At 42.0% G+C, this 20,015-nt stretch overlaps 2 protein-coding genes across 2 annotated transcripts; both read right to left on the reverse strand.

Moving 5' to 3' along the window:
* Nucleotides 1–1,822: 1,822 nt before the first annotated feature.
* Nucleotides 1,823–4,194, reverse strand: LOC117734478 (ATPase family AAA domain-containing protein 2-like). Its single transcript, XM_034538485.1, has 4 exons — nucleotides 4,082–4,194; nucleotides 3,465–3,568; nucleotides 2,776–2,901; nucleotides 1,823–2,440 (listed from the first exon to the last, which is right to left on the reverse strand). The coding sequence occupies exons 1-3, from the start codon at nucleotides 4,175–4,177 to the stop codon at nucleotides 2,811–2,813; spliced, it is 291 nt and encodes a 96-aa protein (XP_034394376.1). The 5' UTR covers nucleotides 4,178–4,194; the 3' UTR covers nucleotides 1,823–2,440; nucleotides 2,776–2,810.
* A 1,203-nt stretch (nucleotides 4,195–5,397) lies between these two features.
* mrtfbb (myocardin related transcription factor Bb) lies at nucleotides 5,398–17,623 on the reverse strand. Its single transcript, XM_034540527.1, has 14 exons — nucleotides 17,398–17,623; nucleotides 14,365–14,430; nucleotides 12,573–12,628; nucleotides 12,399–12,474; nucleotides 11,993–12,154; nucleotides 11,044–11,228; nucleotides 10,523–10,669; nucleotides 9,378–9,625; nucleotides 8,913–9,048; nucleotides 7,951–8,799; nucleotides 7,190–7,300; nucleotides 6,911–7,033; nucleotides 6,752–6,812; nucleotides 5,398–6,641 (listed from the first exon to the last, which is right to left on the reverse strand). Exons 1-14 carry the CDS (start codon nucleotides 17,492–17,494, stop codon nucleotides 6,178–6,180), a joined length of 2,781 nt encoding a protein of 926 aa, XP_034396418.1. The 5' UTR covers nucleotides 17,495–17,623; the 3' UTR covers nucleotides 5,398–6,177.
* Nucleotides 17,624–20,015: the final 2,392 nt, after the last annotated feature.

A 20,015-nucleotide genomic window follows, 5' to 3' on the forward strand; every position in this document is an offset into this window, starting at 1 on the left:
CTACCACAAAGTGAAAAGATACTCGCACAGAAAAGAGTTGAGCAGAGCGACGCGGGACTCTGTGTTGTTTCGTTTTGCTCAGGCAACAGCGAGGCCTTCTTACCGTAATGGCGTTAGGACCCCGTTCTGTTTACCTTCGATACGAGGGGGGTAACATTAACCCATTTGGCACCAGAGAGTAGCAAACGATGTTGAACTTTAGTTGTTTTGTTGGTTTTGTTTTTTGTTCCCCCTAATATCACCGCACGGATAAGTTTAAGTTAAATAAATATACTTAAAGTCGGTCCGTAACGTTAAACCTTTCTACAAGCCGAGGAAGCCGGGAAGGTTAAGCTACAAGCTATTGACGTTAGCTAAAGTACATTAACATTAGTTAGATAACAGCTAGCTAGTCAATTTACATTGCTTAGGTTCAACTTTTAGTGGCCACAAATTTACGAGTCAACCAAGAAAAGCATGTGATGCATCACGCATTTATCTTGATAGCAGCATCCAGTTAGATAATTATGTTCACTTAAATTATTCTACTAATGTTAACGTTAGCAGCAGTAGGCCTCAGTTAACATTAAGTAAGACACAGCAGACAGTAGTGATGTGTCCTTTCGTGTCGAGGCTCGAGAGCCAGCCGTCCCACGTGACTGATTCAGAAGATGGTTTGTATTTGGTGCGCGATTCGAAATAAAAAGGGGCAGCGAAACGCAACGGATTCCTCAATCACATTGTGTGGACTTTATTTGTTTGCAAAGTATTCAAGCTTCTTTTATTGCGATGGAACCAGCAAGAAAGAGGAGATCTTCCCATGTCTGGGAGCATTTTGAGCTGATCGCTCTTAATAAGGTATGCACATAGTAATAATAACCATCGTAAAATATTCTCTCTGCCCCAGCTTCATCTGTGGCCTGTGAAAGGGTATTTGCATAAGCCCAGCACTGTGGACATGTTGCTATTTTTAAATAAAAATGAATACAATGTTGTCTATAGTAACATAAGCACAGTCTCCCCAATTTGTTTCCACTTTCCCTTTTGACCCCGCCATTGTATTATAAAGACAGACACCATATTAATAAGTTAATAATTCATGTATTGGCATCACAAACATCATTCGTTCATTTATTCAATTCAAAGCTTCACACACACACCAAAGTCATGGTGTCGTTATAATCACTCTGCCTATTTTACATGTATTGTCCACTTGATGGCGCAGTAGAGCAAATTAAGCATCATGAAGCTTCGGCCCATGAGTGAACCAATTGGATGGACAGCTTCAATGCTTCAGGAAGCTTCACCTCGCCATCACTAGCAGATAGCCTTAACGTTAGCTAACTACTTTTCTTGGTGGCAACTAAATCCTGTTAAAGTAAAAATACAACACAGCAATGAATTTAAAATGTGTACTTAATGAAAACGGAGCGCTTTGGGAACCCGACAGCAGGAGATACAGCACAGCTTTCAAGGGGAAAGGGGGCGTACATAATTTTGTCATGTTACCTTTAAATGAAGGAAATGAGCTTTTCGTAAACAATGGAAGTATGAGTTAAGATTAATTAAAAAAGATAAGTAGGATTCAATTATTGAATCCTATTTATCTTATCTATCTATCTGTCTGAAAGGTGTTTTGCGTCGTTTTGAACATACGGGTACCGCGGTACCTTTTTAGTATCGGTACACCGTGCAACCCTACTATATACACCCACAATAAAGTTATTCATAAACCAACTTCTTTTTTTTGTCCTTCAAGGACTCGTTTGCGCTGCCGACGGCAACTTCAACTTGGAGGGAAGGGATAAAAAGTTGGAGAGAAACGTAGACGCTGTAGACAACGCTGATTGGCCAAGACTCGACACATCAAAGATGTTTTATTTGCGAAGATCACTCACGACAGCAACTTTTCTCCGTGTCTCACTCCGATCTCAGAAACGCTGCCCCATCAGATGCCCCGCGGAAAACAAAAACTCTCCGGATCTCCACGATCCACGTGGATGGCATATTTTGATTTAAAAACGGCGAATTTCGCCGAAAGGTGACAAGTTTGCAGGTATGATGCAATAACAGAGAATGAATCTGAGAGTTTTCACCGGATGAATTTCCAGAACAGACTCATGGAAACAGCTGGACGATGTTGTTAGATTTTAAAAGATTAAATCTAAAGTCAGTTCCTGAGCAGTATTTGATCAAACAACTTCACAAGTTTTCTTAGTTGTCATATATTTGTTCGATACTTTAAAAAGGACAACAGGGGGTATGGCGGCCCGAGGACGCAGCGACGGGAGGTCGGCAGCATCTTCCACATCGCCATCACAAAGTCAAATGGGCCAACGACGATGGAGGGAGCAGTCCAGCAGGAGCTTCTGGGACGTGTTGTAGATGTGCGGGTAGCGACGCCGCAGAGCGCACAGCCCCGCCTCGTCGCACAGGCCCCGGATGTCCGCGCTGCAGTAACCTGAGGGACAGGAAGTCGGTCAGCCAGCAGAGACACATAATGGTGCCTAAACCTGCAGTGTTTTAAAGGTCAAAGGTCAACGTGACACACCGATTATAACAATAATAAAACTGTCTTTCTGTACGGACATACGTGTTAAAATAATGTCTGTCAGTGTTTAAGTCGTTATATTATTTATTATCGAGGCCTACTGAAGAAACTGAATGTGAGCTTTATAATAACAATTAAATACATTGTTTCAATGCTAATGTAGAGCATATTTGAAATATACAAAAAATGTGTTAGAAAACAACGAAGTCAACGATCAGACACCGGTGAGAATGAAATCTTCTCACCGACACATATCAAGGCCAGTTCTTCCAGGAAATGTTCAGACAGACATGGCAGGGGACACGGAGAGCCGGAGTCGGGACACGGGGAGCTGGGATCGTCCGTTCCTCATAAAGAATGATGTCTTCCTGCTGCATTTTATTTAAATCACATAATTTATCTGATGAAAACTGCAAACACCAACTACAGAACAAACAATATTATTGAAACACCAATGTTGTTTAAAAGCATGTAAGTCTCCAATGTGCTTATAAAAACTGAACTCTAGCCAGAGTCTGGCACATTGCAGAGCCACACTGCCCTGGCCTCCTTCTTCCTGCTTAAATAAATGGCCATTTTGGCTTCCCCAGAAAGATAGTTGAGGAGCTGCCATGTTTCTTTTCCTGCCTTCTTGTAGGCAGCTCCCATGATAAAAACCTCAATAAAAAGACTAAAAAACAATGTTAAAAGAGAGAAGAAACCTGAAAGTCTCTTGCACTCAGTAAAAACATGGTAGATCGTCTCCCAAGGGTCACAGAAGGGGCACCGGCTCAGGACAGAGGGATTAAGAACAGAAATAAAAGCATTGGAGGTGACAGCACCGTGTAAAATCCTCCACTGGAGGTCAGCAGTCCGTTTTTTGAGGGGAGGTTTATATAAAATCCTCCACTGTGGGCCAGGAAAGTGTGTTAGAAAGTGTGTGTGTGTGTGTTACCTGGGAGGCAGGATATTCAACTCCGGGTAGAGCAGTGGGAACACGACCATCTCCTTCAGGGCTGTGATGTGATCTGACAGACCACAGATGCTGTCGAACCCCACCTGAGGGAAGGAGAGGAGGGAAAGAGAGGAGGCAGTGAGAGAGCCAGACTTCCCTCTAAAACCATCACAATGTACCTCGGAGGACAAACTGACGGCCGACAAACCGATTTGTTGATACTGATGGTTGATGTCTACATCGGGTCAACATCTGACCATCTCGGCCATTTTCCAACATTTCGTTATGGGGGCATTATGGCATTATGGCATTATGGCATTATTATGGGGGCATTTTTTGCCCCTCTCCGCCCCTCTCCTCAAGTTGTATCAAATTGTAAATCCAATTTGACTCTACTTGAAAGTTTAAGGCAGCAATTGAACTTATGTTTTTAAGTTGAACCACATTGATTTTTATTACAGTGTAGTGATATCAGGGGCAAAATGATATTTCTTAGGGGCAGTTTTGCGCTTTGCCCTCACGTATTTCCGCCCCTAGTTTTAACAGTTAACATCGTGCTAATGTGGCCCACGGTGAAAATTAGTTTGACACCCCTGCTTTAACCCCTTCAGACTCACGTCCTCTTCCGGGAGCTTGATCACCCAGCGCAGGTTCCTCGTCGGAGCTAGCTGCGAGGATTTAGAGGTCATGTCCGGTCTCTTATTTCTGTCCATTTTCCTGCTTCTCGCTTCTCGTCAAATGAAAAAAAAACGCCGATCTGCCGCCACCTAGTGACGGCGTGACGTAAATTGCCTAACGTTTATTTAAATATGAACATTTTATTCGTTACTTCGCAAGATTAGTTTTAACGCTCCTGAATGAAACAATTTGAAAACCAGATTAACCAGAAAAAAACAACGTACATTTAAAAAAAAAAAAAAAAAAAAAAAATATATATATATATATATATATATATATTAATGACTAATTTCTTAAATTAGGTGTTTTTAAAAACACCACTCGGTCACTGAATTAAAAATCAATAACTTGAATTAAAACTTGTTTTAGAAATGAATAATAAAATAATTATATTTCTATATATATATATATATATTTTTTTTTTTACTTATAAAAAAAAGATATATATATGCAAAAGACAAGCAAATAATAATAATAAGTATGAAATTAATACATTGTTTTTTATTACACCAAATCCATAATTTATCAACAAAATAAAGATTTTCTTTTTGTTTGTTGCCTTAATAAGATGAACTTTTATGCTCTTAAACATCTAAATAACCAGCAGAACACCATATAAACTGTTATTGTTCATAGTTTGAAGCTGTAGTTTGAAGCCACGGATTTTATATTATTTATATATATATAGTATACTTTCAAACTCTACTTATGGATGAATTTACATCTCTCCAATGCACCTTATTAACTCTGCTTCCTCCCCGGAGTCGTTGTGACTTCACGTCTCAGAGGGTCCATTGGACCTGGAGGTGTCTGATGCCTGGTGAACCGGCCTCCCGCGTTGGCCCTGCTGATGCACCCCGCCCCCCCTCCTCTCTACCTCCTTCTGTTTCATGGATTGGAGTTCCATTCATACATTGTCATATTCATGTAATGTGTTTATGTAACTTTGTAAATGCTGTTCATTCTGTACACATGACATCTATTGCATCTGTCCATCCGGGGAGAGGGATCCTCCTCTGTTGCTCTCCTGAAGGTTTCTTCCCTTTTTTCCCTGTGAAAGGTTATTTTTGGGGAGTTGTTCCTGATCCGATGTGAGGTCAAAGGTCAGGGATGTCGTATGTCTACAGATTGTAAAGCGCTCTGAGGCAAATTTGTAATTTGTGATATTGGGCTATACAAAATAAACTGAATTGAATTGAATTGAATTAAACAGTTAATATATTGTTCAGGTTGAAGAAAAAAAACCTGCCTTGGCAAGAAAAAAAAAAGCCTTTCTTTAATGTCGTCAATCGTCGTTTTGTGTTTAGAAAAAAAAAAAGTAGCAGTTCAGGCACCGTTTAGGCACCGGTATTGTTTTAAAATGATCGGTTTAGCACCGGTATCAGAAGAAAAAAAAACGATACCCATCCCTATTTCAGAGTCTTTGAACGTCTTAACAGAGGACACCAGATAACTTGTGATTAGTTGCCTGTATTCTACTTGTAAAGCTCATTGGACTATTGGTTTTACATGTGCAGTATGTTTTAGACAGTGTACAAATGCATACGAAAGATCCGGGAGTGAATATGGATGAAATATGGAGCAATGTGATAATATTATATCACTATCATAATCACAGTCTCGATTCAATTAAACATCTGATTTATGCTTCACAATTTACATACACACAGGGAACATTCAGCGTGTGTGTTAACGATCCATTTTGATCGTGATGATCATTCCGAATCAGTGTGGAGTGACCTGCATAATAAGATTGAAATTGTAAAGGCAACTTCAACTCTCTGCTCAATCTGCCGCCTCCCACTGTCTTCCTGTACAATCAGAGGAGTTGAAGACCTCAAAGGAAGCAATGCAGGAACTTCTAAACTGACAAATAGCAAATAGATTATTACTGAGCTAATTTATATGGCCAGAAAACAAAAGAGCCTCCAAAAGCCTCTATTTTTTCACATAGGAAATATATGCAACCTCCCTTGCATAAAAGTATGTGTGTCTGAACATGTCTGATGGGTGTATGGATTGTCCTCGACAGCAGTCAGTCCCAGTTCAAGTGCAGTTCATGTGAGTCCAGGAAGTCAGAGGAGAAGACGCCCACTGGCGCTGACATGTCCAAAGAGTTGACCCCCTCTGCTGGCACGGAGAGGGTAAGGTCCAGCCAATCCATATTATCAATGTTGGTACTGTGCAAGTTCAAAGTAGAGGGTGATGTGTTTTCATTTAAGTAACCCTCCATGGGAACCACAGGTGAGTGTAGCTCCTCTATCAGCGTCAGTGTTTGTGGATCGGTGTGAGCACCTAGGAGGGTTTCCAGCTGGGTGTCAGAGGTCAGGGCCGCCAAGCTGGGCGAGGGGTTGAGCTGTGCTGCAGGCAGCTGGGCCACTTGGACCACGGGTGGAGGGCGGGATAAAACCGTGTTGATGGGGAGGGTGGTTACACTGGCTGTCACAGGGAGAGGCTTCTCCAGACTGGGAGGATCCTGTCTGATGAAGGGGGAGATCTCTAAAAAAACACACACACACACAAGTTCATTGTGAGAATCCCATAATCATAAATACTTTGAGTCTTATTTCTGTGCCGCGAAAAAAAATAAAAAATGCAGTATTTCTCACCACCACTCTCTATCAACACATCAAACAAGTCATCCATCTGCTGGCTTGCGGCAGTGGGACCCTGCAGAGAAACCAGAAAGACCAGTGAATGTTTGAGTGGCTAATGGTAATAATTTAAAGGATATACTGTTAAGAGTTAAGAGTGTATTTATTTGTCACCTGAACAGCTGTTAAGATGCTGCGTGTCTGTTTAACTGCATCCTCATAGCGGGGTGGGTCTTTACATTTTGACACATGGTTTGTGAATTTTGGCAAGATCGTTGGCTGCCTCGTGCAGGGAGACTGTGTAACAGGAAAAGACAACAGTCCTTGACATCAAATAAAACCAAAATACGACACAAACCATCATTCAAATGCAGTTAGCACTGTACAAATAAGTAAATAAACCAGGTCCCTGGACCTGCAAAACAATAGTTATGAAGTGCTTTAGATAAGGACCTTATTTGTAGGATCTTTAGGACCAGGTTGGCTAGAGGAGGCTCCCACAGGGCATCCACTTACTGGGAATGTGTTGAGTAAGCTTTGTGCTGTATGACCCATCCTCCATGTCTGCAGAGACATTTAGACAGGTCAGCATAAAGGTCTACTTTAATGAATGCATTAATGCCAACGCAGAAAAGTAGTGCACCACATATCTTTGTAGAACCTAAAAGAAGATCGCTCTGCACTCCCTGCTTCCACCCATGAGTGCTCTCCTCGGTTAGCATTTAGTTGTGGTTTCTGTTGCTTATTCTATCTGGTTGTATGTTGGCTCAGAGCAGAGGGACGACAGAGAGCAGTCAGGGCACTACTGTCAACCTCCACTCAGCGCCAGTAACCCAAGTTTCCACAAGCCTTCTTTTGATGTGAATAGGGAAGGATTTTACCACCAGGCTGAGGCCTGTTGTTACTGCGGCAACAAGAAAGAGGCATCAGCCATGATAGAGCATACGCAATGTAAAAAAGACCTGAGATATGTGATTAGCCGGTGCCATCGAAAAACACTTCACCAGATGTATGATGTGACACTTCACCTGAATCTATGGCATAGAAAACACATTGTATTATGTCAGCTGGACACGTATACAGATGATCACATACAACTCAAGTTTGCACCTTTTAAAATAAACCCCAAAAAACACCAGAGAATCACAGCTGATAGTGATGACTTCTAGAGATGGAGCGTGGCAGCCTGTGCAATCATTAGCGTGTTTTCTTACCTTTGTCAGCGGCTGAGTGCTGCACTGCTGTTGTAATGCTGCTGAGGCCTCTGTTTTTTGTGGCACCTGTCCAGAGGTCTGAATGAAGCCTGGGTCTGCGCTGCTAACGGGAGTGTGTAATTTAAGGCTGCTGGCAGGGAGCTGGATAGTAACTGCTGAGGCAGGACGGGATGCAGGTCGGAGGTTCAGAGCTTCAGCCTTGACCGGCTGCACGGTTTTAAAAGTCTGGTCGCTGATGATGAACTGATTTTGAGGAGCCGCCTCCTCTTGTTTGACCAACACTGGCAGACCAGGAGAACCGCAAGACGCTGAGCAGTTTGACAAGGTCCCGTTTTCCTCTTTGACCTGGATGGGAGCAAGCGGTATGAGCTGAGCCGGAGGATCTGCTTGCTGACTTCTCTTCTCCACCTCCAGCTGCATCTTCAGCTCCTCCACCAGCCTCTGCTCCTGCTCCAGCTTCCTCATCAGCTCCTCAATCTGACGCTCCTTATCGTGGAGACGTTTGTCCTTCTCATAGGACCTGGTCTCCGTGGGACACTCCTCCCGTGGAGCTCTCTGTGGGGAGTTCCCACAGGGAGCAGTGTGAGTTGGAGACAGAGCTTCTGGGAGCTTGCTGTCTGCCATACTACTGTCCTCTATGCCCAGATTGGACACCTTAGAGGGGGACACAGGTGGGGTTAACCTTTTGCTGTCAGAGTGTGAGACTCCTGTGAGAGCTGATTTCTCCATGACAGCAGCAATCTGAATGTTAGAGTTCTCCTGGTACAACTTTAGCCTCTCTATCAGATCTGTCTTAGTCCCAGAAACCGGCAAAGATCTGCATTTTAGTTCCATTTTCAGCTCAGCAACCTGTAAAGATAACATATTATCATAAAAGATCTCTCACACTTTAGAGTGTTTTCCTCTCCAACATGCATGAGGTGCCGATAGTCAAAAACGGTGTGCAGGCAGCAGTGTGTCACCTTCATCTCATCCAGATTAGCTGGTAAATGATCCGGCTTGCGGTTGGTCTGAGTGTGCCGGGGCTGCACAGGGATAGGCGTAGCGCTTCCACTCAGAACCACACTGGAACAGCTGGTTTGTACCTCAGTCGTTGCTCTGTTGTAATAAAACCAGAAGAAAAGAAAAGGGAGTACAGATTAGAGAGGGAAGATACACTTTTATCAATTTTCAAACAGGAAACAAATGTAAAGTACACAACAGCGGCTGTGGCTAAACAGTTATTACTTTCTGTAAAACCAGGTATAGACTTTTGATTTGGTTTGTGGAAAAAAGATACTCAAATAACTTAACTCCGAAAGGAAGCGACATTTGTTCTTTTAAAGCCGTTTATCAACGTGTACACATGAAGGCAAACTGTGTGGGTGAGCCACATCCTATCTCTGGCTGCATAGAGGGAGTGTTTGTGCTGATAAATGGAGCCATACTTGAGCGGGGCAGGCAGGGCGGCCTGGTAGCTGTACTGCTGCTGCTGCTGGTTCAAGATCTGAAGCTGCAGGAATTGCTGCTGCTGCTGCAGGAGACGGGTGTAAGCTGAGTCCATCAGCATGTCATTGAGCTCCTGCTTCTGGTCTGGGGGGATGTACTGATGATATTTTAACTTTTTCACCCGTGGTTTGGGCTCTTTGCCCTTTTTGCTGCGGCTTTTATCGCTGGGTAGCCTGGGCAGACTTTGCTGCAGAACACAACACAGAAAAGGGACACGGAAAAGCTGAGAAGACCATCTGGAGAATATTGGATTTCTGTGACCGATCTCAGTCCAGTATGATCAGGGAATACATTTAGCATTGCCAGTGCCAACCTTACAAGACTTGGAACGGATACTGGGCTTCTGTAGATTGAAGCAATAAGGTAGAACATTGTTCTGACACCCGATGAAAACCTCAGGATGAGGAAACGGGTGGAAATGTGACCTTTATTGTTTTACCACCTGCAGTTACAGGATACACATGAAAGCGGCTTGGCTTAAGAGCAGCAGGTTCTAGCTATGAAACCAGAAACTCAAGCTGGCTCAAGCAAGCAGACACCCTCCAATTTGTCAAACTCGTACTTCTATTGTCTTCCAAGGTTCATCTTGTGCTCACAGAGGATAACTGGATGATGATGAATGCACGAGTTATGGCTTCACTTCCGTCCTTTTGATTTTTGGCTTACATTTCACACAGCCTGAATGGAGAAGGCCATCTTGCCATTTTACCCTAATTGAGGACAAACTGTGACTGGAACAGATTTCAACCCAAGGATTTGTGAAATGACTTTAAACTCTGTTGTTCTTTGATCTGCCTTTAACTTGGTTGAATGCTGACTTTCAGTCCATTCTAAAAACTGATCTGACTTTCAGTTTGACAAAACTCAGACTGCCTTCTGGCAGCGCATCCCTCACCACATTTCCAAAAGAAACAAAAAACAAAGAAAATAAATGAATAAAGAGAGGTCAATTTCATATCAGCTGGTTGTAAACATTCGGAGACTATAAGTGAATAAACCGATTCAATTAAGCACGACACCTTACAATAAGTTTAAGAAGACTTTGGTCAAACTTGAAGCAGTTAAAAAAACAGCTAAAGCCAACCTTCACAAGAAGTGGTCCTGGTGTGACACTGGGGACAACAGGAGTGATTGGCTGAGGTGGAGTCGCATGTTGTTTGCTTTGTGGCTCACTGGTGGAGACGAGGCCGACTACATCTGACGTGGACTGTGAGTTCGGTGGTGGGGAATGCTGAGAAAAGCAGAGACGGAGAGAAACCACATGATGCGTTCAGTAAAAACAGTCAAGTCGCTATGCCAGTTAATTATTGGAACCAAACACAGGTGGATTAACACTTATCAAACATATACTTATTATAACATAAAGGTACAACGTGTTTCTACAGATTATAAATACATTGTGTGTATGCATACAGTACATTACGTAAATTACGTCTTTTTAAAATATTATTTGTCCAACCAAACACAACTTTCTTGACTATATTTAAAGACTTATATACTTTTTAGCCTCTGCTACATTATATAACATGTCAGGAAGGCTGGTTTGTCTGCTGACATTACCAGTTCATGCTTTCTAAATTGTAATGGTTCAAGGTATTTGTCTACCTGGATGGGGGAGTTTAAGTATGAGGAAGTAGAAGTGGCCTCAGTCCCTCCAGACTCCCTTTGAGAGTTGCAACTGGGGGTTGTTTGTCTGGCAGGCCGTTGTGGCGATAAGGCCTCACTGCTTTCCTCGCCAAAGTTGAAAACGTCTGGTGGCTTAGAACGGTTTTCCTCACCACCTGTTGGCCCTAACATCAAAACATAGGCAAGTACAGTTTATTATACTTAAAGGATAAATGAAAACAAAATGTTAGAAGCCATCACTTAAATGAACCCGTGACAAAACAGGAGTCTGGTCCGCTTCTGATTCATCTGTGTGGCTTGCAGGGAGCGTCCAGCCTGCTCTGGGACGCTGTATTTGCATTTGCTATGTCTAATGTTTACCAAGTTCCACAATCTTAGTTTAACCTGCTTGCTAATTCACGCTCAACACAAAGTGCAGCGGAGGCTAATGGGAATGTCGTATGTTTGACCTCACATCAAAGTATTGGACACATTTATATCTTGATCTGATCTGAGTTTGGAGATAACCAAAGGGATTACAATTCATCTTTAAAGCAAGATGGTCTGAACCACATTTTCATAGCAGTCCATTAAATAGTTGTCGAGATATTTCACTATAAAACCCACAAATATTAACTTCAAGGTGGCACCAGAAGAAAAGTCAGGGTATCACTAAAGTCAGTCGTCTTCATCCACCAGACTCCATGGACGAGTGTACAACATTGTATGGTAATTCATGAGTTAGCTGTTGAGATATTTCAGGTGTGGACTCTCAAACATCAACAACATGACATTAACATCATGGCTCCAACATGCGCCTGATGTAATGCGATGCAGGCCCGAGTGTATACTCTGTGGCTGTCCCTGTACGGGGGGAACAGTTAGCGGTAAACGTGGTACCAAAAGTGTCTCAAACAGTGAGGATATCAGGGCATTGATGAGGATCTACCATCGACGTCTTCTTCGACACCTGAATCCACAGGCAGGATGTTCTTCTCCACCAGCTCCATGGGTCCAGGCCGCTGGGCAATCTTCTCGTTGAGATCATCAGTCAGTCTGGCCCTCTTCAGCTTCATCTGTGTGGCCTGCAGGGAGGCTTCAGCCTGCGTCTCTGGTAGACACACACAGGACCATTTGCTGTGATACCAGCAGGAACAGTCAGACTCCTAACTGCTTCGTCAGGCTGACTCAGTGCAGGTCCCGGACAGAACTCACAGACCACTAAGACATTTATCTGGTTCTAACTTTGTAAAACAAATGAAAAACAAGGCAGTAAGAGAGCTTGGATGAATAAGCACCGTATCTCCGTTATCTCGAAGCCATTTCCCAGTAAGAACACATACGAGGACGATTACCTTGCAGGATGTGCATACGGACCAACTCGGAGCGCTCAGGTCTGCTGCAGAGTTTGTGCTTTAAGAAGCTTCCGGTCTGTGAAAAAGATCATTTAATTAAAATATATATTTGGGGCATAATTTAGATTTAGGTAAATAAAATCACAAGGTGCAGTGTGATGGTATTCGTCCTACCCTGGCTCTCTCCAGGCTGCGAATCCGCTCATGAAAGGAAGCAGGTGTTTTCAGAGCTGTGAGCAGGGGAATTAAAAAAAAAAATCCATAACTTTTCTCGGTCAATAAACTTTATTTCCACATTCGAGCATACTGTTCTTTCCATTTTAAAATAATTATTGTTTATTGATTTAAGATCTCCTTCCTACTATTTCGAAAGGCCATTTCCTTTTGGTTGTTTTTGCAGATATGACATTTAAGTACATTTAATTAGTAAACCACTTATTAATAAGAGTTATCTCTTGATCTTATGTAACAACATAAGTGGAATATTGTGAACTACACAATAATTCTACTGTAAACATTCTTTGCACTTGACTAATGTGAGCAATTTAAAGTTATAAAGTTTCTTCAAGGCCTACGATACCTCGCTGTGCTCGATACATGTAATGTATCATCATCATCGAGCAGCAAATAGTTTTACAACATTAAAGTTGACAACGCACAAAGTGAACTTCAGAACAGTGTCAATGTGCCTGAAGTTGTTATATAAATATACGTGATTTATGTCAAATTATGCAGAAATCTATCTCACTGCATATACAGCAATGAGCTCTAACATATTGTAATTGTTCTCCCGGAAATCACAACAACCGCTTTCCACACTGACTTGAGTACAGTGTAATCCATCATTCATATCATTATTTTTAATGTTTTTGTTGCCTTTGTCGTTCCGCATGAGCGTTGTATTAATAAACAGGAGCTCATGGGAGTCAAACAGGAAGTACCAGCTTTACTGACTCAAGCAGAGAGATTTTTGCAGAGAGTTAATCTTTGATCTCGGAGAATAAACTCGTCGAGGTCTGGCTCGCTGACTCGTCACCACTGAGCTGTTTGCTTTAAGGACTCACTGGCCTTGGGAGGGGGGGGGCTCTGAGGAGTGTGTCAGAGGAGCAAAGTAAAACATTCCTGCTCGTCACCTAAACCTCACTGCATACCTACCATAAGCCTGTAAGTGTGTGAGCAGCATAGTGCTTTGGTAGAGGAAAATGGCCTGGGAGGTTTGTGTGCGGGCCACGCTCGGCCGGGCCACTGAACACCACCGAAGGCTTAGTCGCTGACTCATGGGGCCGCGTGGAGCCAGAGAGGAGCTGGAAGCCTGACTGCGGGAGGCAAATGGGACCAAGAGAAAGAGCTTTGTCTTCTTCTCTTTCTAAGTTTCCAGCTATCAGCACGATGCTTCAGTCACATATTCAGCTCATCTTTTATTAGATGAAGCACGGGCACCGAGTCTGCTCCACTTGTGTCACATCAAACGAGGGATGGTATATAAATATATGTCTTATCTGTGTTAAATCTTTGAGTCGTTTTCATCCTTGGCTATACGTTGTACTCGAGTACAATTACACGTCTATTAGCAAGCGTTGTTCTATGTGAAAAGATTGCAAAAGCCATCGTTTAACCCTTAACGGATCAGTACGAGCTCCAACACCATTTACCTTAACTGCAAGTAAAGCAGCAGTACTGTACACTCAAAACAAGTCATTGCATCATCACAAATAACAATATTGCCGTTGACACATTGTTTTAACGACACTGCAATTATGCACACCAGAAGCCCTGAAGAAGTCTGGTTGACGAAGAAGCTGTGGTTGAGTTGGATGTTTATTTTCATCTCTAATACTATTCTTGTGTAGAGAAAATATTGGCAGTAATGAGAAAAGTAGAGAATAATTAGGAGATAGAACCGGACATCTGGTTACTGTCTTCTTGTGCTGGGAGGGTTTTGTTTGTGTGTGATGTGAATACTTACGCGGCATGATGCCTTGCTCCACAAGCTGCTCCCGAGTTCTCCTCTGTTGCAAACGGAGCTGGAGGACTGTGAGAGTGCAGTGACACAAAGGTCAGAGTTGAACTTCTTACCATTCAGAGCCAAGTCCAACGAGCCATCTAACATCTAACAACCCACTCTGGCTTTAAAAGTGAAACCGGATGGATTTCAAATGAAACTCAATGAATATGCTACCAAGAGACCCAACACTAAACCATGTTCACCACCACAGACATCCGATTCACTTCCTGTATGGTTTTAACTGAGGGAAGATTACCACAAGTTGCTCCTGATTGGCCAACGAGACTCAATATCTCTGTGTGGATGCAAATACACAGAGTCAAACACAGTAACTATGGTATAGAATACAAATGGATAAAACGGGGATTAATGTCAGGGCTGCAGTCACAATAATGAGCTCATGACATCAACACAAGTCAAGTGAGTCATGTGTATTTGATAAATGGCTTTCAAAATGTCATCTTGCTTTGGGTGGAAAGCAGTGATTAGTTATGTTATTGTTGAATATCAAAGACATGACTGTCTTCCAGCAGAAATATTTGAATCTTGCATGCAGCCCCCCGTACACTTTGATGGTCCTCCGTGTTATCTTCCCATCAATATAAACTGTAGTAAGATCCCAGTTTAAACATTTACAAACAAGTGAGCGTGCACATGTTATTTCAGTAGAATAACAAAGGGAAAAATAACTGGTTGAAAAGAAAGGTAACGGGCACATGAGACCCTTGTTTTGTCACCACTGTAGTGAAGAGACGCGTTGGTTTAGACCTACTCACACACACACACACATACACACACACACAGAGACCTGCTCAACTCTCCTGGGAAAGGCGTCTGAACAAGCCTCTGTGACTCACTCCAGCAAAAATAAACTGGGCAGCTGTGAGAACGAGGCCTGGGAATCATGAAATTTAGGGGTGGTTATGGGGGTGGGGTCTCTGGTTGTATGCAAAGCCGAGGGGACGTTCACGGGCTTCCACTGGTGGGCAAGGGAACACAAAGTGACAAGTGCCGAGGCAAAGGGTGGGAGTCTACTCTCACAGCAGCCGATCAACTTTGAGGAAGGGAACACAGTGTGCCCGGCCCCGCTTGCTGTGTTTCCTATTACAAACCCAGGCCAGGGGGGGTTTAGGGTCAGTCTGAGACAGATCATACCAGGAGATTGTAAATACATTGCCATTGGTTTCTCTCAATATTCACATCCACTGTGACTTGAAAAACAAATGCCATAGGCATTACATTTATGAGTGCATCTAAAGCTGCCTTCCAGGGCCACAAGGAAATAAAGAGCTTGATCTGAGCATCGCTATGGGGGTACACCTCATGTCCATGTTCAGCCTGAACCCTGGATAACCTTTCCTTGATGCAAACTGGCTCCGCTCTCCTGCTCACCAGCAGAGCGTAAACAGAGGTTGTGGAGAGAGAGAGAGAGAGAGAGAGAGAGAGAGAGAGAAAGAGAGAGAGAGAGAGAGCTGAAATCCCTGTCTACTGATGTAATCTCTAATCTCAGACCCATGTTGTTCTCAGCAAATCATCCCTGGAGGTCTCCCATGAGAAGTTTTATTTTATTTGACTTTCCTGTTAGAAACGGGACAAATAATAATGAAACGGTTTGGCTCTGCAAAGAGCATTGGGAGCCACACCAACGCTGAATATAGTTTAGAAACAGACTGATACTGGGTTATGTGGACTTTAGTGTGACTATAAACAGGACGCAATTTTTGCAGTCTATAGCTGTCTATAATCAGAGATAGACTCGACTTTGTATTAAATATAAATAAAAAGTAATTTGTGTGTGGCTGATTTATGATGATTTCTAAACTTGCACTCACATGGGGCAAACAGTATATGTGAATTTAATAGACATTGTCTTGTATTGTAAGAAATTAGAAACAATAAAGTATTGTACATTCAAGTCTATAAACCTATTTGCTGACATGTTCTAAAATGAAACTCAGTTCAACAAAGCATACATATATCAGCAAGACTCCAGCAGTGTGAATCAGGTGATTGTTAATAATGACTTAGAATGTGTAAAAGAAAAAAAAGATTTTTAACTATTTCTGTGGCTTTCTTCATTTAAGATCATTTGTAACTGCGTGTGTTATTTCCCCAAAGCAAAATGCCTAACATGAAGCCTCAGAGATGAGGAATCACGTTAGTTTCCTTCCCCGTGAGTGGGCGTGTCCTTCCAAGTCTGTGTTTGCAAACTGTGTCTGGGTTTGGTTAAGAGATAGTTATCTTATCTCAGATCACGGATAATAATTTGAGATGGAATTTATATTTCACCTGCAAATCTTGCACAACGGCTCTGACAGAATGGAATTGACATTACAAATTCAGTATTATACACATTTGCCATTCTCTTGTTATGGATCTCAAAAATGCAAATATTTAGATCAAATGTGACTCTACAGATGTTACAATAAGAAAACCATAATCTATAGAACCTAAACACCGGTAACATTGGTTATCATTCAAAGACAGATTTGTGTTTTATACAAAACGAAAAGAAAAAAAAGTTCACTGGTCTAATCAAAAGGAAATTGCTGCAAATGGTTGCAAACAAGGAAAATTACAAATATGCAAAGTATCAGAATCTTGATTAGAAGCATATCTGGGTATATATCTGAGTGACAGTTGACAGAAAACAAGAATAGTGTTTCAACGGTGCCAAAATAAATAAACCAAGTATTCTCTCTCTCACAGTCTGCGACTGTTTTTCTAAAGTGACTTTGATTTATGATCCATGAGAACACAATAGTCTCTTCTGTAAAGAATGATGCTTGGCATGAATCATTGTGATGAGCTTTTACTGTTGCCCTGTCATTTCCTGTGAGGCTGCACCTACGTCACCACAACCCCCCCCCCCCCCCCCCTGATAGTGCTGCCAGCGTCAGTAAACATTAGTACAAACAACTTCTTTACTTCACGTGGACCTTCAAATAAAACAATGATCAGGTTAGACAATGAAAAAAGAAAAGAAACAATCACCTGATTTAAATTGACCCCTGCAGATGGAAGGGGTCTCCACATCAAGGCAGGCCATGGAGGACAGTGGTTTGCTTGGCGGCCAGGTCTGGAGTCCCATGGAGGGATGAGGCTGGGAGAGTCAGGGAGAGCAGACTCGGAGCGAAGGACAGCTGGATCTCAGAGCTGCTAACAGTCCCTCCTCTCCTGCTCTGTGCTGGCCTCAGCGGAGAAAGTGTGTGTGTGTGTGTGTGTGTGTGAGTGTGTGTGTGACACAGAGAGACAGAGAGAGAGAGTGTGTGAGTGCTCAGTCAATGTCAGGAGGCGGGGACACAGCGCTGCTCGTGTTAACCCTCGCCAGGTCATTCTGCTCTACTCACAGGGCTCATCAGACTACACAGCAAAAGAAAACCCTGGGGAACTTTTCATATTCGTTTCTGCATAATCAGCAAGGGACCAAATCAACCGTGCTTGAACAAAACAAGCTGTTTGGGAATGTCTGCATGAGAAACAGTGTTCTTTTCGCCCAGAAACATTTTGTAGCACTAAATAACAATGACACGAAAAAACAAACAGGGGAATGGAAGCTTATCTTTTTTTTTTTAAATGTCATGATTAGTTCTGAGTTTTTAAAATGTTTACATGAAGTGATTGTTTTCATTGATTTAAAGAAGTCAATGTCATTTTAACTGAATCTGTAACTTATATTAATTCCCAGCCACTTCAAACAATGTGATGAGAAAACATAACAGACGAAGCGTGTAAACATTCAACGAGGGGTCAAAGGGCAGCTAATGCAGCAGCTCATACAAAAACGTGCTTAGTCGTGCCTTACAATGGCGGTTAGATTCCATCCATGACTACAAAACGCACGAACAGGAAGTGAGATAAAAAGGGAATTTCCCTAATTGTGGAGCGTTCAGTGTGTCTCAATGGATCCAGGAAGGCTGGCTAGAAAAATATGTTAGTGCTAAAGAGCAGGCGTCTGATCTCACAGAGGGTCTGATGTCAGGGGGAAGCTGCAGAGAATCAGGATGCTCTAAGTCCATGGGCTGTTTGTGCAATATGACTGAGGATCAGACCGCTGTGTTCTGAATTAATAATCAAGAAATGTGCATGTGAAACATGTGGAGTTGATAAAGTAAATGATTGTTACAGCCAGGCACAATATGTCCTGACGGCTCACTGCTGGGATTGAATAATGGTGAACAAAAACTTAAAACATATGGGAGAGTTGGTGGAGCATTTGGTGTGGGGGAAAACATCTTTCTGCATGTCATCGTGTCCATAATTACACGCCATTCTTTCAAATGACCATTTCCCAAATGTATTAGCCCCAGAAACCAAACAACAGACCTCATGAATGCCGTATACACCTGTTTTATCGACATTCAAAACATCTCTTCCTCCATCAATGTCAGCTGTGGGCTCTCAAATTCCCATTCCAGTCCAGAACGAGTGTTGTTTCTCATCTTCAGTCAACATGCACAAGTTTAACTTCTCATCTTAAACCGCAAGGTGTATTAATTCAAGATGTTTTCCATTCACACAAAATGATATAACAACATTTAAAAAAGTTTAATTACATAGCATTACATCCATCTGCTTCCCACCGGCCAGCTGTTTTTCATTCGCTTACCACTTCATAAATACTCACTTATGGAACAAATGTCACTAAGCAGTGTTTGATTTACGTTGCAGGTTTATGCTGAAGAAAGATAATATTCTGTAACTATAACTTCTATAATATTCTATAACTAACTAACTTAAGTGCTTCCACGCATAAAACCATAACAAAAATTAACCAAACCAAAGGCTGTGAGCCCCTTTGTGTTTATTTACTATATTTTCTCTAGTGGCCATAAAGCGCTCACACAGAAATAAAAGCTGAGACTGCTACTCAAAGACGTTTTAAACAATAATGCCGACCAGAAGAGAAACCGTAGAGTCACTATGCGTTTGTATAGTCTATTGTTTTGACCAGAGCCGTTACCATCTTGGTATTTTACAACCAGAAGTGACATGAGAGGGTGCAGCTCAGTACAATACTGAATCATGCCCTGCATGAACACCATAGTTTGATTGTGCAGTAAGACTTTGGTTTTATTCTGTCATAAAACAAACTACACATGACACCAATGCACTGCCACACCAGGATAAACACAGCAGAGTTCTTTATAACCTGACCAAATAGGTTAGATAAAAAACTGATTTATGCTTATATTATAGCCCACCAATGACGGTGTAGTTTTTGTACATACAGGGTATACAACACTTAATATACAAGGGTAGGAGAGAGACAGAGCAGAGAGGCATTCGGTTAATTAACAATACAGCCACTTTAGAGTTTAGAACAGGAGCTGAGCACTAAGCTTTAAATTGTGTTTTATCACAACTGAAGAACAGAAGTCTCTAAAGACTTCATTGCAGAAGTGAGGACAACATATTTTCCATTTAGAAAAGCTGTGAGTCATGCTTGTTCAGCTTTACCCAGAAGACATTTAAGTTTTAAGTTATTGGAGAACACATATTTTACACTGTAATTATTATCATAATTGATATGATATATATATATATATATATATATATATATATATATATATATATCATACATATATGATATATTTATAATTTGTAATTTT

Source organism: Cyclopterus lumpus, chromosome 8, assembly GCF_009769545.1.
Source record: "Cyclopterus lumpus isolate fCycLum1 chromosome 8, fCycLum1.pri, whole genome shotgun sequence".
Lineage (NCBI taxonomy): Eukaryota > Metazoa > Chordata > Actinopteri > Perciformes > Cyclopteridae > Cyclopterus > Cyclopterus lumpus.

What these genes read in the sequence shown, in the direction of transcription:
- mrtfbb (XM_034540527.1), bottom strand. Translation starts at nt 17,494, where the DNA reads ATGGGACTCCAGACCTGGCCGCCAAGCAAACCACTGTCCTCCATGGCC. An exon ending in CAGGGGTCAATTTAAATCAG is followed by an intron (nt 14,431 to 17,397) that starts GTGATTGTTTCT and finishes GCACTCTCACAG; the next exon opens with TCCTCCAGCTCCGTTTGCAA. An exon ending in TGTCGAAGAAGACGTCGATG is followed by an intron (nt 11,229 to 11,992) that starts GTAGATCCTCAT and finishes TTTTGATGTTAG; the next exon opens with GGCCAACAGGTGGTGAGGAA.
- LOC117734478 (XM_034538485.1), bottom strand. Translation starts at nt 4,177, where the DNA reads ATGGACAGAAATAAGAGACCGGACATGACCTCTAAATCCTCGCAGCTA. An exon ending in TCAAGCTCCCGGAAGAGGAC is followed by an intron (nt 3,569 to 4,081) that starts GTGAGTCTGAAG and finishes TCCTTCCCTCAG; the next exon opens with GTGGGGTTCGACAGCATCTG. An exon ending in TTGAATATCCTGCCTCCCAG is followed by an intron (nt 2,902 to 3,464) that starts GTAACACACACA and finishes AATAAAATGCAG; the next exon opens with CAGGAAGACATCATTCTTTA.